Genomic DNA, 20,400 nt, shown 5'->3' on the forward strand with positions numbered 1-20,400 from the left:
TAACCACGCCACACGTGAGGGAGCGGGTGAGAATAGTCAATTAGTTGGATGACCACAATATAATATTTAGGTCCTATCCACTCATTGTCAATTAGTTAGATGACCACAAACTTGACATTTTTAACTAAAAATAATGTAAAATTAGGTCTTGTGCCCTATTTCATATTGCAGAATGATGGACAAATTACTAGTTTGTCACAAAGTGGGAGGCAAACTAAAATTAATATTTTCTTAGTAGAGATAATCAATTTGTGTCACTCAGTAATCAAAATAGTGGTTTATTTCAAAATTTTCCAAACTAAAGAATTATATTAATTTCTCCTTGTCACTCAAGTAATTGTTGAAAGATATTCCTTTGGTCCTAGTCATACAAAGTTAGTAAAGGATATTTGGGGGGGTTGGTAGTTTTCATGGACAGGATTCAATCACGTCGAGCTGACACTGGATTCACAGAACTTAACTACCAAATTCGTAGTGTTTGAGGGTTTGGAGTGGTGGGTGGAACTTGCCAAGTAAGTTTGAAGTCACATGATTCTTTTACTCAAATGGGTTGGTACAGTATTGTTCAGCCATTTTCTCCTTTCACACTTGTCTGTCTATTTCCATTAATTTCTTTCTTTAGTTATCCATTACCAATTTACCATTAACATAACTATTACCACCACCAAAGACATCTATCTTTTATAAACTTACAATTAAGTTGGAGATCATTTAGGGTTTCACTTTTTTTTTTTCTTTTCCTTTCTCATGATTCATTATATTCATCAGATTATATGACATGAATACATTACAAGATGAAATGAAAACATAACGGTCATAAAATATAATCACATAGTATAAATAAATATATCAAGAGGATGCAAATCATCCAATGCACTCATAAATCGTCATGAAAAAGACGTATAAAAGAACATTCAATCGAAAAGAGGCCATACAAAAGGCCAAGAAAGAAACTATTATTACTTTATTTAATACATATATGTTTGTCAACCACCTTTTGGTGTAGTGGTAGTTCATTCCTTTTAAATCTATGAGGTCAAGGGATCGAATCTCTTTATCACCAAGAATTATTTAGGCACTAACTAAATAAAGTAAATGTTGTCAGGCTTTAGACCTCTCTCATTATTGGTTTAATTTAGGAAGTTAACGTTTTTATCACATCCTAAAGATGTATCAATACCTTGTAACGACTAACGTAGATCGTAGTCGCGATTTCTCAAAATAAAAATAAAAAACACATGTTTAGCGAGGATATATTTAGAACTACTTATATCTAGTTGTTTTAGTTTCTTTTAGAATATATAGATATATAGATCATGCACAAGAGCATAAATAACATAAACTAAAATGAAATAAAAGGAACTATCTAATTTATGGTGGATATTAGAATTTGATTTTTTTTGTACATAAGATACAAAAGTACCCAGAATTCTTTATGTCATTTCCAGAGATACAATTCTGGAGGTAATACCAAAGGGTAAAAATTTAACTTATACGTAGTATAAATCCTTAAACTTGAGTATTTTTTTTTTTTTTGTTGAAAGTATAAATTTGAGTAGTTGTTAACAAAAAAAAAAAGAGATAATCACATATAATTTGGGGATTTCTTGGGGCATACTCGTACTCCCCCTCACATGGCAACGGTATTTTGGCTTTTTCAGTCTGGCAAAAACTGTGAAAATACCAAAATGACCTTGTTTTTGTGAGGGGAGTACACTAGGGAGTATGTCCAGGGAATCCCCTTATCAGCTTTGAATCACATAGGTAACTTTGAAAAAAATATTTGTACTTCTAAATTGTGAGACTTTCACTCATTACCATTTTAGACTAGAATCCGTCTCACAAATCTAAAGCTACAAAGTAATTACATACCATTGGAGAACCAACTCTCCCAAATTAGGCTCCTTGCCCTTGTGTGAAAAACGACCAAAAGGTCCAAAATATTAGCTTCGACAAATTTCCAATTAACAGAAAGCTCGATTTTAAAAATATGAAAATGTTGTTTGTCATGTAAAATTGGGTCAACCACATACTGAACCCTAATGTGGTTTGCCTCTATCTTTTTTTGAATGTTGACTACATGGTCATTAGAATCGCATTGATACATCGATACGATGCGACAAGCACGATCATTGTCGAATTACTACTAGTCTAAAGCCCGATGAAATTAAATGACCTATAGCCGACGAAATGAAATTGCCTAAAGCATACAGAAACTACTTTATTTATACTCAAGTTCAATATTTTTGGATTTGTAATTCTATTGAATCGAACCTGGGACCTCCAATGAGGAGTAGATGCCCTCACCAAATAAAATTTCTCTAAAAAAAAGATATTGAGATATGGTGTTAACCAAGATCAATTACAATATGCATCAACTAATCTTTGTTTTGTTAAATATGTGCATTAACTCATCTACTACTCTAAAAATTCAATAATTTCTCCTCCTTTCCTGGATTATTTCATGAAAATAAACATCTTATAGTTCACATGCTCTCAAACTCATAAATTAACTAATCTTTTAATCAGAATCAGAGATTAGTAAATTCTTTCTAATTAATTTCTCCATTTCCACAGGAACAAATTGAGTTCTACAAAGAGGACAAGTAATTTGATCTTGATCAATCCAACGATCCAAACAACTCGAATGAAAAATATGATGACATTCCATTAAGGGTCTGATTTCATCTTCACTTTTAAACTCACATAAACAAACAATACAACTATCTTGATTAATAGTAGTATTAATCTTTTCAACAACCAAATCCTCATACTTGATAACTGGTATTATTTTCCGGATTAGTGACCCAGAAATAACAGCCGGTTCATGTTTATGTATCTGGGGTTGATGATTGGGGTTGATATATTCGGGTTCAATAAACACATTGAAACCCAAAATCCTTAAAAACAAGGAGATGATTTTTTGAGTCTTTTCTATAAGTAAACATAGTTGGATGAGAAATTTTGGAAGGCTAGAAGGCAAGGGCGGAGCCAGGATTTGTACACAAACCTGGCTAGCCTAAAATTACTATGCAATGCATATGTAATCACAAAATTGTAATTTAAACATCATAATGTATAACAAATAGACTTAATTATGCTAAATTGAAATTGAAAAAAGGGTTCACACAGAAACATCAAAAGCACCGAATTAATCAACCAGTTAAAGCAAGATTAGAGCCAAAAAGAAAACGAAAGAGGGGCCAATGAACACCATGAGTTTATTCTCTTCTTTCTCTTCAAACCTACGACATTAAGTTTTGAAACTAATTTCAACCCAAACCAGTTTTAAGAAAGTTCAAACCCCCACAACCATAACCATATATGCTGGGAAGTTTTCCAAGCATAATAAATCCTAAGAAAAAAAAGGATTTTAGAAGTATTTGGACTTTTAATAAATAAAAAAAAAAGGAAATCCTAAGATCAAAGTCAATAACCTAATTACCCAAAAAAAATTGATATTGAAATATTAGAAGCTTTACAAAGAATAAAAAACAAGAGGGAAAACATATCACTTACCTAGATGGTAGATAACAAAGCTTTGTATTCCTTGATTAGTTGATTTTGTTTTTGTTTATTAGTGAGAAGATGAAGAACCCTAAATTTCACTTTGAATTTTAACTTTAAACCCTAGTGATTGTTAGAGAAGGTGATAAAGTAAGAGGGAAGAACGAGATGATAGAGAATTAGATATTAGAGAGAGATGATGAACAGGCTTCGTCTTCGATCACGGCTCCTTCTCTCTCGGATAAACGAATTCCTCTCTCAAGGTCACCACCGCTCCTTCTCTCTCTCTCGTCGATTTTTCTTCCAAAGCTTTCAGTAAAAAAATTGAACCCCTGGCTGAAAATACGAAATTAACCCTACTCTTTTGAAAATATAACGGAACTACCCCTGGCTATAGCCAGGGATAGTCTACTTGTAGTTCCGCCCTTGCTAGAAGGGGCTAACATTGCTGAAGCTGCCATAACTTATAGAGAGAGAGAGAGAGAGAGAAAGGGAGAGAGGGTAAAGAGAGAGAGAGAGAAGAGAGAGTGATACTCTGTTTTTTAGTTCAAAATGAATGCTTGGTATTTGGTAATTGTTTCTATATAAAGTAAAGGAGGCCACTTTGGGGACATTCACATTATTGTACGGACAAAATTTTGGTCAAGCAAAGTCCATTCACTTTGTTTTGAGTCTGCAAATTAATTGTTTTATTTTTGTTGAGAATTTGACAAAAACTCCCTTGGCAAAGTTTGGACTTTGTTTAAAAATGATCAATCAATGTTTTTTTTTAGTCTGAGTATTTTTTTAGTTTGCAACATCTTGCGACAGTTTTGCAATGCCTTGCGACAAGTTTGAAGTACCTTGCGACAGCTTTGGAACGCCTTGCGACAACTTTACAACGCTTTGCGACAACTTTACAACTGCTTTGCAATAGTTTTGGAGCGGCTTGCAACACCTTCGTAAAAAAACATTGAACTTTAACCAAACAAATTACAAATATTTAAGTTTTGGACAAATTTTTTTTATAACAGTTCTTTTAGGGTCTTCGACCCAATTTCCTGTACTTTTTACTCTTTTATTTCCATTCCACACTCACTTATGACCACTTCCGTCCACCACCACTAATTTTCTCGCTCTCGTCCACCACCATTAACTTTCTCGTTCTTCCTCGTTCTTTCTCTCATTTCTCTTTCCTCTCTTGCTCTCTCTCTCTCTCTTTCTATTATGAAAAATAGAAAGAGAATTGGTGGTGGCGATTGGAAGTGGTTGATGGTGGTCGAAAATTGTGATGGCGGTTAGTGGTGAAGATAAAAATTAGGAAGAAAAGAAAGACTTGTTTGATCAATATTTTTATGTGAAGTACTGGGGGTGGCTCTAAACCGATGGCTAAAAGAACTAGAACAATAGTGCTATGTTTAACTTATTTGATTTGTTTCTTTTAGGGTTTGGAAATTAGGCTAATAATGTGACGCAGCGGAAAACTCCGAAAAGAATTAGAACTTCGTCTAAAACTTATGAAACTCAGAAAAAGTCTTAGATCTTCGTCTACAGACTCATGGGACCAAAATTAATAAGATTTACTACTAAATACTGAATTTTATTGATAAACTTGAATGAATAAAACAACTCCTAGATCCCCCTTTATATAGACTTAGGGTTTCCTTAACCTAATCAAACTCAAATAACAATTTCTAATAAATAAAATACTACTTTCCTAAACCTAATCAAATTCTAATAACAACTTCTAAATAAATAAAATACTAGAATTTAAAACCTAAAAAGTTTCCTAAAAATATAAAACTGCTAAAAATAATAATTCTCTACTAACAAAAATATTATGCTACTAAAATAACTAGATTTTAAGATATCCAAGATACTTGGAATATCTCATGAAAATCTCCCTGCATCAGTCTCCTCCACTTCAAAGAAACTCGCCTCGAGTTTACTGATTGATTGGAAGGTTGTCTTGAATGGTACACCCATGAGAAAACTTTGTCGTGAATTGTGCATGGGAATCACCAAGCTATCAGATTGGACGGGAGACTTTATTAAGTCAAAGACAGCTTGCGGACTATAATTGTGATGTGATTCAAACTCCCTTTTCACTCCAAAAATAAACTTGTATAGATCATGAGTATAGTGATTGAAAATTACGAACTTCGATGAAGACTTTCTAATAAAACAACTTATCAATCCACGTGAAACAATTTTAGATTCGCCAAATTCTGAGAACGGATCTTCGTATGAAGGAACTTCAATTAGACTAATGTTTGACTTCCGAAGTTTTTCACCTTCCTTTGTTTCAGCTTCTTGAACAAGGTCCTTTGTCTCAAATTTCTGAACAACGTCCGTTGTCTCAATTTCTCGAAGAACTTCCTTTGACTCAATTGGTTGAACTACTTCCTTTAACTCAATTTCCTGAATAATTTTTTCAGAAACAAATTCCTTACCGTGTAAATTGATTTTAGGAGACTTATCCTTGAACACAATAATGTCGGATTTTGCTTCATGAACAATATTGTTTGAATCGTCTATGGTGATAATTCGTGGTGGTTCAACATTCTCTAAGGGAGCTATTTTTACCTTTTTAATGTTTAAGTGAGGTTGTTCTTCCTTCCGAAATCCAAACTTCCTATATTCCCGTTCCTGAGCTTCAATTTTTAGGGCTAAGTTGTACGCCTCCTGAATAGTCCATACTGTAGCTATCCCCACTTTTTCTCGCAAACTAAATTTTAATCCGCTTAAAAATCGATTTGCTACAACATCTTCATATTCTATAATGCTCTCCATATTGTTTCTTTGAGCCAATTTTGAAAACTCCTCATAGTACTCACTCACTGAACGCAACCCTTGTCTACAGTTTTGGTATATCCTTAACAATTGTTGTTGATAATCAGGCGGTAAGAACCACTCCTTCAAGTTCTCTTTCATAGACGGCCAACTCTGAATTGGAGCCCTTCCTTGTCTCTTCCTTAGAAGTTGTAATTGATCCCACCAATCTGCAGCACTCCCTCTAAGTCTATAAACAATTATTTTAACTATCTGCTCATTGAGAATAGTAGCACACTTATTAGTGACATGTCGTTCGACCTTATCTAGCCAATTGAAAAACTCTTCAATAGTTGAATACCCATCGAAAATTGGTATCTCTTCGTTGATCTTATACTCATTATACTCTCTACGTGGGTACACTTGAACTGAAAAACTGTTACCATGATAGGAATTCTCCATATTGACTGATTGATAACAAACTAGAAAATACTAATAATAATCTGATTCTTTTTTTTTTTTTTTTTAAACCAACTTTAGATGCATCTTTGGCAAATCCATCGATGTGTTCTAAAGTGATCTTCGCGTAGATGATATCGAACCAGGCAAATCCTCGCTCTTGATGCCAACTGACGCAGCGGAAAATTCCGGAAAAGAATTAGAACTTCGTCTAAAACTTATGAAACTCAGAAAAAGTCTTAGATCTTCGTCTACAGACTCATGGGACCAAAATTAATAAGATTTACTACTAAATACTGAATTTTATTGATAAACTTGAATGAATAAAACAACTCCTAGATCCCCCTTTATATAGACTTAGGGTTTCCTTAACCTAATCAAACTCAAATAACAATTTCTAATAAATAAAATACTACTTTCCTAAACCTAATCAAATTCTAATAAAAACTTCTAAATAAATAAAATACTAGAATTTAAAACCTAAAAAATTTCCTAAAAATATAAAACTGCTAAAAATAATAATTCTCTACTAACAAAAATATTATGCTACTAAAATAACTAGATTTTAAGATATCCAAGATACTTGGAATATCTCATGAAAATCTCCCTGCATCATAATGAGAGTCGTGGCTTAATTGGTTGCCTTATAAACATTTTGTGGTAGAACATAATACAGGAGGATTAACAATTTCACCACGCCTCTAAGTATTCAAGTTGAGTTTTTTTTTCAGATGAGATACTCAAGTTGAGTTTGGGTTTTCTAGTCGGCTTGGTTGTGTATTCTTCTAGAAACCAATAGGTCTTGCCGTCTTGGGATCTCCATGGATGGGAATGATATTAGAACTTCCACCAATAATGAAAGGATGATAATGAGACCCTATCTATGACGACAAAAAAACATGGCCCGATCCCAAAAGCGAAAAGTTATAATGACATTTTTATGAGTGGTTTATCTTCGGTTCGACCCCATGTGATGTGAGTGTCTCAAGAAATTTGAGAGAGCATGAAAGTGATATTTTTTTCTAACTCATTTGAAATTTTTAATCATTATCTGCAATTTAACTCCATGCAGCCACTCTTGTCTGCATCAAATGTGAAATTGAATACCTTCACCAAGACATATTGAGTAGAGAGGTTTAGGAGTTAAGTCTTGTGAATATTAACAGCTACTTGCGAATATCTGATTAGTTGTTACTTGTTATTTATTTGTTCGATATGGGTTTAGGTGAACTTGCTAAACAATTTAGGTAAGAATAGGAACATCTTTAAATTGAATTAATGGTGCATTAGGACCCCTAAAAGTGTTTTTTGAGTTGAACAATAGGGTTGATCATAATGGCCTATTTAAATATTCTTGTTCTCACATATAATTATATTATTTATGCATTTATCGTGTTTTTGTAGTTAGACGAAATTCGCATGCTATAACATGTGTTAGGTACAGAAGAAAGACCATTAGGAAGACCACAATTCATTGGGAAGAACAGGTTAGATGATGATAGATTGAAACTCTTAAAGAGTATTTTTTAGTAGGAGGATTGATTCGCACATTGATTCCTAATTTTTTCATAAAATGAACATTCTCTTTTTTTTACTTTCTTTTCACTAGGTAAGTGAAAAAACAATACCCTCAAATGACCTACACTAAAAAAACACTTAACAAACGTAAAAATCAAACAATATTATCCCAAAGTCTCATTTGTGAACACATAATTTTATTTCGAGAATCGAAAAACCTAAAAATCAAAATTTTGATATAAACTTTCTTTGAAGGTCATGTGCATCTGCAGAGGGGCAAAAGAGGTTCTACAAAGTGGACAAGTTCTTTGTTCATGATTTAACCAACTATCCAAACAACTCCCATGGAAAATATGAGGACAATCAATCAATTGTCTAATTTCATCTTTTCCTTCATATTCACATAAACAAATACCACAACTCTCTTGATGATCACGAGTTACTAGTAATTCTTCAAATTTCATAACAGGTAATATATTCTTTATGAAATCAGCTCCTAAATGAGAGTGATTGGGTGGTGGTAGTTGGAGGGTGTTACCAACTTCTTCTGAATCTGAATCTGAAAATGAAATCAGACCCATCTTTCCTAAAATGAAGAAGATGAATCTGTTGATTATATTCAAGATGAAAAATAAATGGAGAATAAATGTGGGAAGTTTTGGGATTCTTGAATTGTATACCATTTTTGGCTGATGAGGAGGAGTTTGTGAGGAAATGGTGGTGGAGATGAGTGAGAAATTGATTGGGGAAGTAGTGATGGAATGAAACATATAAATAGTTTAAAGTGAAGTGTGAGTTGTTCTACTGAATTGATTCCTAAAAGTGGTTTGGGATGAGATAAGCAAAGAGGTGGGAGTTATGGGACCTATATATATAATATTATATGGTTCCAAACTAGTAAGAGTCTTCATCCCTTTTCCCACTTCAGTAATTTCCCAAGGCACAAGAAATACATACAAACAAATGAAAAATAATAAAAGGAATAGCTAGGCTTACTTCTCCTCCAACTCTAAACCTAAATCCACAAGTATCAACCCCTTATCAGTAACAAACCAATTGCAGTGACAATGAGAGTAGAGGGAAGCCCAAATTGAAGATGGCTCCAAAAAGATAGATCGTAACCAAAGAGCTGAGCTCGCCGAGCTTTCTCACACACTATCAAGTTTGCAGCTGATCCTAAGAGTGATAAATTTCCTGCCACTGTACTTACCCAAGCCAATATTAGCCATGCTTTCTTTTCGTCTGACACAGATATCGTCCCCGACGAGGCCGCAACTCTTGCTCCAAGCAATAGAACTAATAACATTCAAGAAATGGGTACAAAAATTACCATTCGGTTAATTCAACAACAAAAATGCAATAGTTCATTTGGGGTGGCCAAAAGCAAGTATTACAACTTGAAGTAGTGATGGGGGTGACAAGTGGAGCACTAAAAATGGTGAATCTAGACTTGTTTCAAGTCTTATAACTCTTACCTACAACGACATCCGAGTAGCATTCAAAGGTGTGGGTGAGAGTACATAGTAGCTTTCGAGCACAAAAACAAGAAACCAAATGGTGGGACAATTGTGATCTCAATCCTATTAGAGGCAGAGGCCTGCAACTAATAGGATGAAAATTAATATAGTTCAAATCAGAATTTCTGTTCTTGTTCTGTTCGATTTAATGATGTTCTTTTGTGCAACTTTTAGTAGTTCACAATGTACACTTGCCTACGTATCAAATACGTTATTGACATCTTAAGGTCGTTAATCATTCATAAATGGGCTGATAACTAACGAAACCGTCAATACGGACAATAGAACAAGAAAGATGATTAGAATTACTAACCAGTAGGTACATTTGAAGCCACATTTGAGAGGACAAGTACAACAAGGGAAAGCACTACAATTCCACTGACGTGATCAATACGTGCATGAGGCTCCATAAAATCCCAAATAGTGCTTGGAATCCCTGTTTTATTGAATCCATCAGTCGTGATAAACATCCCACAGAAAAACAGCAAGAGTGAATACGAAACCTGTATCATGGTTACAGACAATTCATAGTTGTATCTCTCTTATTATATGAAGAACGAATTGAAAACAGTATTCTACTACGTTTCTTATATACACACTCACACACATACATATAGATAGATAGACAGATCGATAGATATTTTTTTGGTGTAAACGGGGTAAGGGGGGTTTATGTTTGAAAGTATTACCTTGTCAAGGCTTGGTCCGGCATCTTTAAAATCAAGAACCACAAGAGCGAGTGAAGCAGTTAATGCAGTCCATGACATGTTTAGACCCATGAGGAGAGCGATTAGCATTCCGACAGTAACAAGGTAAACTGATGTCTTCCGTAATAATCTCCTCCATCTCTTAATAAGACTCTCCTTCTCGTGCGATGTTTGCAAAGTGGATGGAACATCCAAAGAACGATTAATGATTAGATTTTCAGTGTTCCCTTCACTACTCCCGCCCCTTCTAATCGTTGACGCAATGTTTTCCCCATGATGAGAAGAATCCGTACTACCATCCTCTTTTGATGTGTTTGAAATTCTTGCAGGCTCAGTATCTGCACCAATTGAGGCTCTCAGCTGTGAATTGATCTCACTGCTCAAATTTATCCGATTTCTAATTTCCGTAGGCCTAGATTCCATGCCAAGTGCTATTGATGATATGTTTATCACTTCTCCAACCAATTTGGGGTTTCCTTCATGAGAATTTAAAGATGTGACATGTGATAATGTGGTAGGCGAGAAACGATGAAAACTCACATCTTCCTCGGCAAGTTCAATTTCCAATAGGGGCGCGTCTTCTTCATCCTTTTCGATAGACAATAGTCTCCAAAACATGCATAAAAGTAAAATGGTATTTACAACTACACCAACAAGCATTGCAGGGAGAATCCCGAATAAGAATTTCCCGAAAGAAATCTTACTCTGAAATGCTATAACCAAATTCTGTGGATTACCGATTGGAGTAGCAGAAGACCCAATGTTCGAACTAGACGCCAAGGCTAGTAAGAACGGACGAGGAGGAAGATTGTTTTGTCTTGCAATCTTCAATACAAATTCCGTAAGAACGACACAACAAGTATCATTTGTGAATAGAGCACTCGAAATAGCAGAAACGAAACAAAGTCGACAAAGTAAGTCTTTAGGACCTAAGCTTTTCCACGTTAACAACTTACCCAAGTACTTAAACATATCGGCCTTTTCGAGATAGATACTGACAACCATAGTACCGAAAAGAAGACCAAGAATAGGAAGGTCAATTGCAGCATAAGCTTGGTCTGGTGTTATAACTTTGAATAGAACCATTAACATTGCACCTAGTAATGAACCTGCTGTCCTTCCAATGGGAAGAAAGGGGACAGCCGGGAAGACGGCCAATACCCAGAAGATTCCGAAGACGATTGAGCCTAGAACTACTTTTACAGTTGGAGCCATGGCCATTTTCTATACTCTAAAATTTACAAAGTTTACCAATTCCTCCTCTTTTACAATTAAAAGAAAATTGAGATTTTGATGTTGAGCTAAGTTACTTCCAGTTACAAACTCACTGAGTTCTCTGTCTCAGGTTGTCTCTTCTGTTTTATAGATTTGACGAGGGTTGGTATAACTCGATTGAGCACGAACAAGTTCTATAATCTCAACTGAGATAAATACATCTTCCTCCCTTATTATATACTAGATTCTAAATGATTCAATGAATCAGTTCACATAATTAAACTGTAAGAATTAATTAATTAAGCTGATGTAATGTGAAAAGGAGATTGTTTGACCACTAACAGGATCAGTTTGCTTGTTTAACAAAATAAAAACTGGGATGGATTCCAAATAACAAAAATCATGCTGTCTTTTTAGATTATAATATCCTGCATTGATAATTTTAGTTTGTGTTATTTTCCGTTTGGCCTATAGTTTATGACTAGATTTTCGCCTAGCCTTCTATTTTTCATGAATTGCCTATATGACACCCTTTTCAAAATTAGTTTCTCCTTGTGATATTCAGTTAGATTGTGTTCTTGGATTTATTAATTAATTACATCAGAATTACTTTAAATATTATAATTGGTATGAGGTAATCATTGCATGAATTCATACGTTTACATAAACGAAAATGCTAGAATCACAAAGGATTTTGACAAAAGAAGTTACCCAGCTGATGTAGCGGTTGTGATTTGAAATTTGGATTAAATCTGAGCCGTTGAGAGATGAATGTCACATCAGCTGGACAATTTCTTTTGTCAAAATCTTTTGTGATTCTAACATTTCCTATAAACAGAAATATATTTTCGTCATGCTAATATTTTCTTGAGTTAAACTGTTTAGATATTTATTTAATATGTCATATGTAAATATTTTTTTCATTAATTTAGGTAGACCAGAATCACATCATCATCCGATAACACGTTATTGTCACGATTCACTCTATTGTGATGAGGTATTGGGAGTGAATTTACTCCAAAAGCCGACAATATTACTAACAGTACAGAAAACTGATTCGTATCAATATATATATATATATATATATATATATTATGCATTTATCATGTTTGGTAGTTATTAAATCAAATTTAGTTCTTTGTATCATCTTAGCATTCCACAATTACTACAACACACAATCATACATGTGTGGAGTACAAAAGAATTTTCATATAATGAACACCCTAAAAGAATTTTTCATATAATGAACACCCTAAAGAGATAGGAAATTGAACAATTTGAGACATGGTATTTACATTTTTTGTTATACCTAAGTGTGAAAACAAATAACCCAATATGACCCCACGCCCAAGAACACTTCTAAATAAGTAAATTTCATGACCACAAAAAAAAGAAAGACCTAAAGATCAAAGATTTGAACTTTCTTTGAAGGTCATGTGCATCAGTATAGGGGCAAAAGGGGCTCTACAAAGAGGACAAGTTCTTTGTTCATGATTTAACCAACCATCCAAACAACTCCCATGGAAAATATGAGGACAATCAATTAATTGTCTAATTTCATCTTTTCCTTCATATTCACATAAACAAATACCACAACTCTCTTGATGATCATGAGTTACTAATAATTCTTCAAATTTCATAAGAGGTAATATCTTCTTTATGAAATCAGCTGTTAAATGAGATTGATTGGGTGGTGGTAATTGGAGAGTAGTATAACCAACTTCTTCTGAATCTGAATCTGAAAATGAAATCAGACCCTTCTTTCTTAAAATGAAGAAGATGAATCTGTTGATTATATTCAAGATGAAAAATAAATGGAGAATAAATGTGGGAAGTTTTGGGAGTCTTGAATTGTGTACCATTTTGGCTGATGAGGAGGAGTTTGTGATCAGGATATGGTGATGGGGATGAGAGAGAAATTGATTGGGGAGATTGTTGTGAAGATTGAAGAAGTAATGAATCATATTAATAGTCACATTTCTTCACAACTTGGTATTAGTGGATCTCCTAAAAATGATTTCTAAAAGTAGTCTCCAATGACTATGAGATAAGCACAAGAGCCGGGACCTATCACCTATATGTTTCCAGATTAAGAGGCCTCAGTTGACTCCAAAAACCAACTTACAATAAAAGCACAGGATGCACTGCAGTCATCAAATGGCTCCTCTGAAGGACCCGCTCGAAAGATATATATATATATATATATTTTTTTTTTGATAAAGTCACAACTTTCATTCATATGTAAGAATTAAATCTAATAGATTACACGGTTTGGAGATTTTTGACTCCTCTGAGTACAACATGAATTTATTATCGTAAATTACAACACGAAACTTGTAAAAAAGTACAGACAAAATGAAGATAAAATAGTACAATATTGGGATTCAAAAAAAAAAAAAAATAGTACAATATTGCAAAAATAAAATAAAAAAGACCCTAAATGCCACAAAATAAAAAGATCCTAAAGATCACAAATGAGAGGACTTTAAAGGTCGTGAACTGTATTATACTTAATTATATGTAATCGGGATGAACTAAGTAGAGACGAATTATGGTTTCGTCAAGAACACCACCAAATTTCTCGGAGGAGAATTTATAGATGTCACCGGAGACATTGACATTTGAATTTAAAGATGAAGGTTGAGTGATTCCATTCTTCATCCGTTCTTGTTTTCCATTCTCGTGACCTAAAGATGGATAAGAAGATGTTGGAGATCAAACGGGATTGACTAGAGTAAATTTCTTTTTATGGGGATGCGAATAGCAATTTTAAGGGGCACCTTTAGACGCTCCCATATTAAATTGGGGAATATGGTCAAACTCTCTATAAATTTTTACGATCGCTCAATTTTTTATACTCTTCAAATCCTTAAGTATTTTCTTAATTTGCAACTGCTTGCAAAATGACTGCGAAAATATTAAGTTTTAATAAATTAATATACAAGTATTGAGTTTTTAATCAGACATACTACAAATGTTGAGTTTTTAACAAAACAAAACATACTGTTTTTTTAACTTAGAAATAATTAAATCTGTATTAAATTCTTAGTACCTAGAGTATCTTTTTCTTTCTGTGTGGAACTATTTTCACAAACGGATGAAAAGTGATTATTTGTTAGCCTGTTAGGCAGAGAGGATTCGTTCATTATGTATGACTTGTTTGTTATTAACCTTTCTCTAATGTAACCTCAGGAATATAGGACTGGACGACGGAGTTGGTCATAATATATAAGAACTAAATGAGAACTAACCTCAAAATCAATGATTAAGAGTTAAGAGTTGTTTTCTCCAAAGAAGATTAACACATAGTATAAAACAAGGCATAAGATATTTCGTATCACCCACCCTTCTACCCACTTAAATAAAGACCAAAGCACATCCTAGGTCTTCCCAAAATAATGTTCGAATGGTCCAATACTAACACATTTCTAATTTTATAAGTTGTAATAATTTTGTATCCCGACAAGAATCAATTGGTTAGTAGTGACGTAAAAATAGTATATAAAAAGTAGACTTTTAAATACTTGGATAAATTTATCATTTTTATAAAGAAGACTTCGTGGACTTGAGACTTTAAAAAGAAGGGTTATTTCCCATATGACCCCCTACTTTGTGACCAGCTTCCCGCCTGGCCCCCCACTTTACGAAAAATACCCATATGGCCCCCTTCCGTTATGACACCGTCATTCTCTCTCCTCCATCTCTTTTTCTCTCTCTGCCATGTCACGCCACATCATCTGTTACGCCACCTCATCACCTTCTCCGGCAAAGGTCGCCGGCCGGCGACCTTCAAACTAAATTTTTTTTTTTCTCTCTCCTCTCTCTCTCTAGAGGATTGATCCGTTCAAGGTCTGTTCGGACCTTGAACGAACTTGTTCAGACCTTGAACAGATCTGTTCAAGGTCCGAACAGACCTTGAACGGATCAATCCTCTCTCTCTAGATCTAGAGAGAGAGAGGGGAAAGAAAAAAAAAATTTAGTGAGAGGAGAGAGAAAAAAAAAATTTAGTTTGAAGGTCGCCGGCCGGCGACCTTTGCCGGAGAAGGTGATGAGGTGGCGTAACAGATGATGTGGCGTGACATGGCAGAGAGAGAAAAAGAGATGGAGGAGAGAGAATGACGGTGTTATAACGGAAGGGGGCCATATGAGTATTTTTCGTAAAGTGGGGGGCCAGGCGGGAAGCTGGTCACAAAGTAGGGGGCCATATGGGAAATAACCCTAAAAAGAATCATTATGAATAGAATAGACGGTGGGGATAATTTGTGGTTGAAGTGGTTACCAGTTGGTTGTCATCTTTTCCAAGTTTCAAATAGAAGACAAAGTCACCCTCAAAATACATGTCTTAGTGCCCATATTACCGAATAAAATATTCAAATTCATTTGATTTCTCATGTATCCAAATATACAAACTATTGGCACAATTTCTAACATATTGTATATTCTTGCTTTACTACTAGAAAAGGGAGAATTCTTGTCAAAGAGAATTGAGATTCACACGCTCTGGAATATGTAGCTCAACAATCCCTTTTCCCACTTCAGTAATTTCCCACGGCACAAGACATACAAACAAATGAAAAATTATACTAAAAAGAATAGCTAAACCATCTTCTTTAACCCTAAACCTAAATTCTAGATCCACAAGTATCAACCCCTTATCAGTAACAAACCAATTGCAGTGACAATAAGAGTGGAGGGAAGTCCAAATTGAAGATGGCTCCAAAAAGAAAGATTGTAACCTAAGAACTGAGCTCGTCGAGCTTGCTCACACACTATCAAGTTTGCAGCTGATCCTAAGAGTGATAAATTTCCTGCCACTGTACTTACCCAAGCCAATATTAGCCATGCTTTCTTTTCGTCTGTCACCGATATCGCCCCTGACGAGGCCGCAACCCTTGCTCCAAGCAATAGAACTAATAACATTCAAGAAACGGGTACAAAACATAAGCATTCTCTTAATTCAATGGCAAGAATGAAATAATTCATTTGTGGTGACCAAAAGGAAGTATTACAACTTGAAGTAGTGATGGGGGAGACAGTGGAGCACTAAAAATGGTGATGGATTCATACGATAGTGTTAGGAATTTGTCCGACAAACATTGTAATCTGGCACCCTTAACAATAAATCGCTAAGATGATAACGAACAAAGGACTTTTCTCAACTTCATTCATGAATACAATAGTTGAATGTTGATAGGCTTCTGGTAACTAGATAGTTAAGAACTCCAACAAGTTAACTAAATTTAAGCTCAAATAAGATAAGACCTTTATACGAAAAATGCTAGGGAACAAGAAAAACCAGGCAGACTCTGGACATAGATCTTATGTGGTTTGCCATGATTCGTGCTTCCAATGTTTCTGATCCATTGAATCACGACAAGCCGCATAGGATTTTTGTCGAGAGTCTGACTAGTTTTTCTTGTTCTCTAGCAGTACTCGCTAGATATTACAGGCCGAATCTCTATATAAATAGAATAGTATAATTTATAGCATAATATTCAAACTATGAAAAAACTCTACCAACCCCCATGGGTAACGCTTCAATGCCATTTCGCTGAATAAATAGATTCCGCGACTTGGGTTCGGACGAGCTGAAATACTAGATTTATCCTCATATCCGTCACTTATCATAACCTTATTGTATCTATTTATATATTAGTTCTTTTTCATGCATAACAAAAAAACCCTTAGAATGTTATTTTAATGGTTGATGTCCATGCTCCTAATCTAGACTTGTTTCAAGTCTTACGACTCTTGTCCTTCGAGTAAGTAGCACTCAAAGGTGTGGGTGAGATTATATTAGCTTTCGAACACAAAAGCAAGTAACCAAATGGTGGGACAATTGTGATCTCAGACTTATTAGAGGCAGAGGCTTGCAACTAATAGGATGAAAATTGATAGTTCAACTCAGACTTTCTATTTCTTCTTTCTGTTCGAATTAACTATACTTCACCTATATCCATCTTAATGATGTTATTTTGTGTAGCTTTTAGTAGTTCGCCATGTACACCTCCTGCCTACGGGTTAAATATGTTAATGACATCTTAAGCTCTTTAATCATTCATAAATGGGCACAAAATCGTTCTTATTGATAATAGAACAAGAAAGATGATTAGAACTACTAACCAGTAGGTACATTTGAAGCCAGATTTGAGAGGACAAGTACAACAAGGGCAAGCACTACAATTCCACTGACGTGATCAATACGTGCATGAGGCTCCATAAAATCCCAAATAGTGCCTGGAATCCCAGTTTTGTTGAAGCCATCAACCGTGATAAACATTCCACAGAAAAATAGCAAGAGAGAATATGAAACCTGATTCAGGGTTAAAGACAGTTAATAGTTGTGTCTCAGTTATTACACGAAGCACTACATGAAACCAGTAATCTAATACGTGTCTTATACATATATATACATACATATAGATAGATAGACATATCGACAAATTTTTTTTTTTTGGTGCGAACGGAGTAAGGGAGGTTTATATTTGAAAGTATTACCTTGTCAAGGCTTGGTCCGGCATCTTTAAAATCAAGAACCACAAGAGCCAGTGAAGCAGTTAATGCAGTCCATGACATGTTTAGACCCATGAGGAGAGCGATCAGCATTCCGACAGTAACAAGGTAAACTGACGTCTTCCATAATAACTTCTTCCATCTCTTAATAGGACTCTCCTTCTCGTCTGATGTTTGCAAAGAGGCTGGAACATCAATCGAACGATTAACGATATGATTTATAGTGCTCGCCTCACTACTCCCAACCCTTCTAATTGTAGAGGCAATATTTTCCCCATGATGAGAAGAATCCGTACTACCATCGTCTTTTGATGTGTTTGAAATTCTTGCAGGCTCAGTATCTGCACCGGTTGAGGCTCTTAAATGGGAATTGATCTCACTGCTCGAATTTATTCGATTTCTAATTTCCATATCCCGATATTCCACTCCAAGTGCTATTGACGATCTGTTTATCACTTCTCCAACCAATCTGGGGTTCCCCGCCTGAGAATTTAAAGATGTGACATGTGATAATGTGGCAGGCGAGAAACGATGAGAACTCACATCTTCCTCAGCAACTTCAATTTCCGATGGAGATGCATCTTCTTCATCCTTTTCAACAGACAATAGCCTCCAAAACATGCATAGAAGTAAAATAGTATTCACAACAACACCAACAAGCATGGCAGGGAAAATCCCGAATAAGAATTTCCCAAAAGAGATTTTACTCTGAAATGCTATAACTAAATTCTGTGGATTACCAATTGGAGTAGCAGAAGACCCAATATTGGAACTAGACGCCAAGGCTAGTAAGAACGGACGAGGTGGAAGATTGTTTTGTCTTGCAATCTTCAATACAAATTCCGTAAGAACAACACAACAAGTATCATTTGTGAATAGAGCACTCGAAATAGCAGAAACGAAACAAAGTCGACAAAGTAAGTCTTTTGGACCTAGACTTTTCCACGATAACAATTTACTCAAGTACTTGAACATATCAGCTCTTTCGAGATAGATACTGACAACCATAGTACCAAAAAGAAGACCAAGAATCGGAAGGTCAATTGCAGCATAAGCTTGATCTGGGGTTATAACTCTGAAAATAACCATTAACATTGCACCTAGTAACGAACCTGCTGTCCTTCCAATGGGGAGAAATGGGACAGCGGGGAAGACGGCCAGTACCCAGAAGATCGCGAAGGCGATTGAGCCTAGAACTACTTTTACAGTTGGAGCCATGACCATTTTGTTTACTCTAAAACTTAACCCAATTCCCTCCTCTTTCAGTCAGAAAAGGGAAAAATCTCAAACTATGAAGCCGAAGTGTTTAATCTTACAAGTGGAGTTAGTTTATATGATAAAGAATAGAATGAATTAAAAACCAACAAAAGATTGAATATTGTAGCACATTACAAGACATTTATGTGGATATTTTTTAGATAGAGATCCTGGTAAAAAACCCTTGATTTTAGATAATAAAGGAAACCCAGAGAATGAAACTGAATATGAAATTGGATCAGATTGAACTATAGCATACCCATTTATCCAAAAACCCTAAACAGTATAAAAAAATTGATGGAAATGGGAAGTATTGATTCAACAGTGAAAAACAACAGAAAACTGAGATATATAGATTTTGATTTCAAACCTTATTTGGGTTTGTTGAGCTAACTTATTTCCTAACTCTGTCACTTCCAGTTGCAAACTTATTGGTCTCTCTTGGGTTCTCTCTCTCTCTCTCTCTTCTGTTTGATTTATTTCATTATTTGATGCAATTGAATGATTCAATTGAATCAGTTCAAATGTGGTAAAACTGTAATTAATTAGTTAACTAATTCATTATTTAAGCTGATGTAATCCTGAAAAGGAGATTGTTTGACCACTAACACAGACAGACGTGTAACGTGATAGATTGCAAATAACAAAATTCACACAGTTGTCTCTTTAGCCTACATTAATAATTTTAATTTTATTCTCTATAATTTTTTCCATGGGAAGGGCTTACATTATGGATACGAGTCTATCCAAGAGACATCGACACTTACTAAGTTTGAACGTATATCTGCAGCCCAATTTACAGATTCTTAATGTGTGACTATCACACAACTTGTCTACGAGCCTAACTCGGATAAGGGAATAGACATGTTCCGTTGTGGCAACTGACTCTCGAGTCAATAAATCTATGGTGTCGTGTTGGCCACTACTACAAATAGTTTCTGATATACCTAAAACAC

The 20,400-nt window shown here is 34.9% G+C and overlaps 2 protein-coding genes across 2 annotated transcripts; both read right to left on the reverse strand.

Annotated features, from left to right (window-relative positions):
* Positions 1-8,415: 8,415 nt before the first annotated feature.
* Positions 8,416-11,887, reverse strand: LOC147534841 (silicon efflux transporter LSI2-like). The gene is made up of 3 exons (XM_086650566.1): positions 10,442-11,887; positions 10,066-10,255; positions 8,416-9,531 (listed from the first exon to the last, which is right to left on the reverse strand). The coding sequence occupies exons 1-3, from the start codon at positions 11,678-11,680 to the stop codon at positions 9,266-9,268; spliced, it is 1,695 nt and encodes a 564-aa protein (XP_086506692.1). The 5' UTR covers positions 11,681-11,887; the 3' UTR covers positions 8,416-9,265.
* Positions 11,888-16,028: 4,141 nt separating this feature from the next.
* Positions 16,029-20,089, reverse strand: LOC147534842 (silicon efflux transporter LSI2-like). The gene is made up of 3 exons (XM_086648037.1): positions 18,173-20,089; positions 17,798-17,987; positions 16,029-16,584 (listed from the first exon to the last, which is right to left on the reverse strand). Exons 1-3 carry the CDS (start codon positions 19,409-19,411, stop codon positions 16,319-16,321), a joined length of 1,695 nt encoding a protein of 564 aa, XP_086504163.1. The 5' UTR covers positions 19,412-20,089; the 3' UTR covers positions 16,029-16,318.
* Positions 20,090-20,400: the final 311 nt, after the last annotated feature.

Source organism: Eschscholzia californica, unplaced genomic scaffold (assembly GCF_041429995.1).
Source record: "Eschscholzia californica isolate CP2 unplaced genomic scaffold, dmEscCali1.0.p SCAF_6, whole genome shotgun sequence".
Taxonomy (NCBI): Eukaryota; Viridiplantae; Streptophyta; class Magnoliopsida; order Ranunculales; family Papaveraceae; genus Eschscholzia; species Eschscholzia californica.

Excerpts from the sequence above, each read along its gene's own strand:
- LOC147534841 (XM_086650566.1), bottom strand. The coding sequence starts at position 11,680 with ATGGCCATGGCTCCAACTGTAAAAGTAGTTCTAGGCTCAATCGTCTTC. Across the intron at positions 10,256-10,441 it reads CCGGACCAAGCCTTGACAAG|GTTTCGTATTCACTCTTGCT; the intron begins GTAATACTTTCA and ends ACCATGATACAG. Across the intron at positions 9,532-10,065 it reads GGCTTCAAATGTACCTACTG|TTCTATTGCTTGGAGCAAGA; the intron begins GTTAGTAATTCT and ends GAATGTTATTAG.
- LOC147534842 (XM_086648037.1), bottom strand. The coding sequence starts at position 19,411 with ATGGTCATGGCTCCAACTGTAAAAGTAGTTCTAGGCTCAATCGCCTTC. Across the intron at positions 17,988-18,172 it reads CCGGACCAAGCCTTGACAAG|GTTTCATATTCTCTCTTGCT; the intron begins GTAATACTTTCA and ends ACCCTGAATCAG. Across the intron at positions 16,585-17,797 it reads GGCTTCAAATGTACCTACTG|TTCTATTGCTTGGAGCAAGG; the intron begins GTTAGTAGTTCT and ends GAATGTTATTAG.